The sequence below is a fragment of the Mizuhopecten yessoensis genome, unplaced genomic scaffold (assembly GCF_002113885.1).
Source record: "Mizuhopecten yessoensis strain PY_sf001 unplaced genomic scaffold, ASM211388v2 scaffold705999, whole genome shotgun sequence".
Taxonomy (NCBI): Eukaryota; Metazoa; Mollusca; class Bivalvia; order Pectinida; family Pectinidae; genus Mizuhopecten; species Mizuhopecten yessoensis.
This window is the reverse complement of record NW_018474912.1, coordinates 1-929: the sequence shown is the minus strand read 5'-3', so window position 1 is coordinate 929 and position 929 is coordinate 1. Positions and strand designations below refer to the sequence as shown.

At 37.5% G+C, this 929-nt stretch overlaps 1 protein-coding gene across 1 annotated transcript; it reads left to right on the top strand.

Annotated features, from left to right (window-relative positions):
- Positions 1 to 146: 146 nt before the first annotated feature.
- LOC110440751 lies at positions 147 to 714 on the top strand (the record flags this gene model as incomplete). Its single annotated transcript, XM_021483895.1, has 2 exons — positions 147 to 329; positions 412 to 714. Coding segments are annotated over exons 1-2 (451 nt in total), but the record flags the coding sequence as incomplete, so codon positions are not given.
- Between the last annotated feature and the right edge of the window lie 215 nt (positions 715 to 929).

The window sequence follows — 929 nt, the reverse complement described above, 5'->3', positions numbered from 1 at the left end:
ATAGGGAACACTTTGAAGTTATTGTTAGCACAGTTATGAATATGTCTGTTCACTTGTAAAAATCTAAGGTCATCATGGCTTGTTTGACTTCTCAATGTTTTCTTTATATATTTATATATAATATATAAAATACCTTTCAGAATATAAACGAGTTCTCCTTGAAATCAAGCCGGCCAAAAGTATGTCAGAACCGCCTGCAGTCTGTTTGGCTGAGCAGTTCAAGCACTACGTATTGGAAGGTGGATTACAATTATCAGAGGATTCAGATACAATTTTAGAAGTAGACGAAGCAAGTATCGAAATAACACCGGAGCACAAGCCTGAAGATGGTAAGTTACGATATAAATGTTCGGATATGATGTTAACGTCTGTTGAATTTACAAACTCATACACTTACTTCATTGTTTGCAGGACTTCCATTTGTGAGCTTTAGTAGAGAAGAGGTGTTCGTTTCCGACAGCGAGTCAGTCATCTTGCAAACATATATTATCTCGTCACCACCTGCTTCGTCAATCGAGTGGTTTAAGGTAAAAGATGACGATATCCAGAGTGAAATAGAAGTAGACAACAAGAAATACTATGGAGGCTCTGAAATAGCTCCCTCTCTAATCATCCGAAACGTCGGTGTTGATGATGAAGGATGGTATGTTTGCCGGGCTACAAATACCAAAGGAACTGGATCCAGCAACAGAACGTTCGTTCGGATAAACAATGGTACATATCTCTTTTCTTTCTGGGTTAAATATGTATTGTGTATATTCATTGTGTATAAATTTGTTGTGTCTAAAAGGATGTTTTCGGTATCTTATATGGCGCAGGAAAACGTGCAGATGACGTTAATCCATGAGTGATCATACCCTGTTTCATTTTATCCTATTATCCTCTGTCCTCCAGTTTGCTTGGCATTTAAGTTAATGTTTCGCATGTAA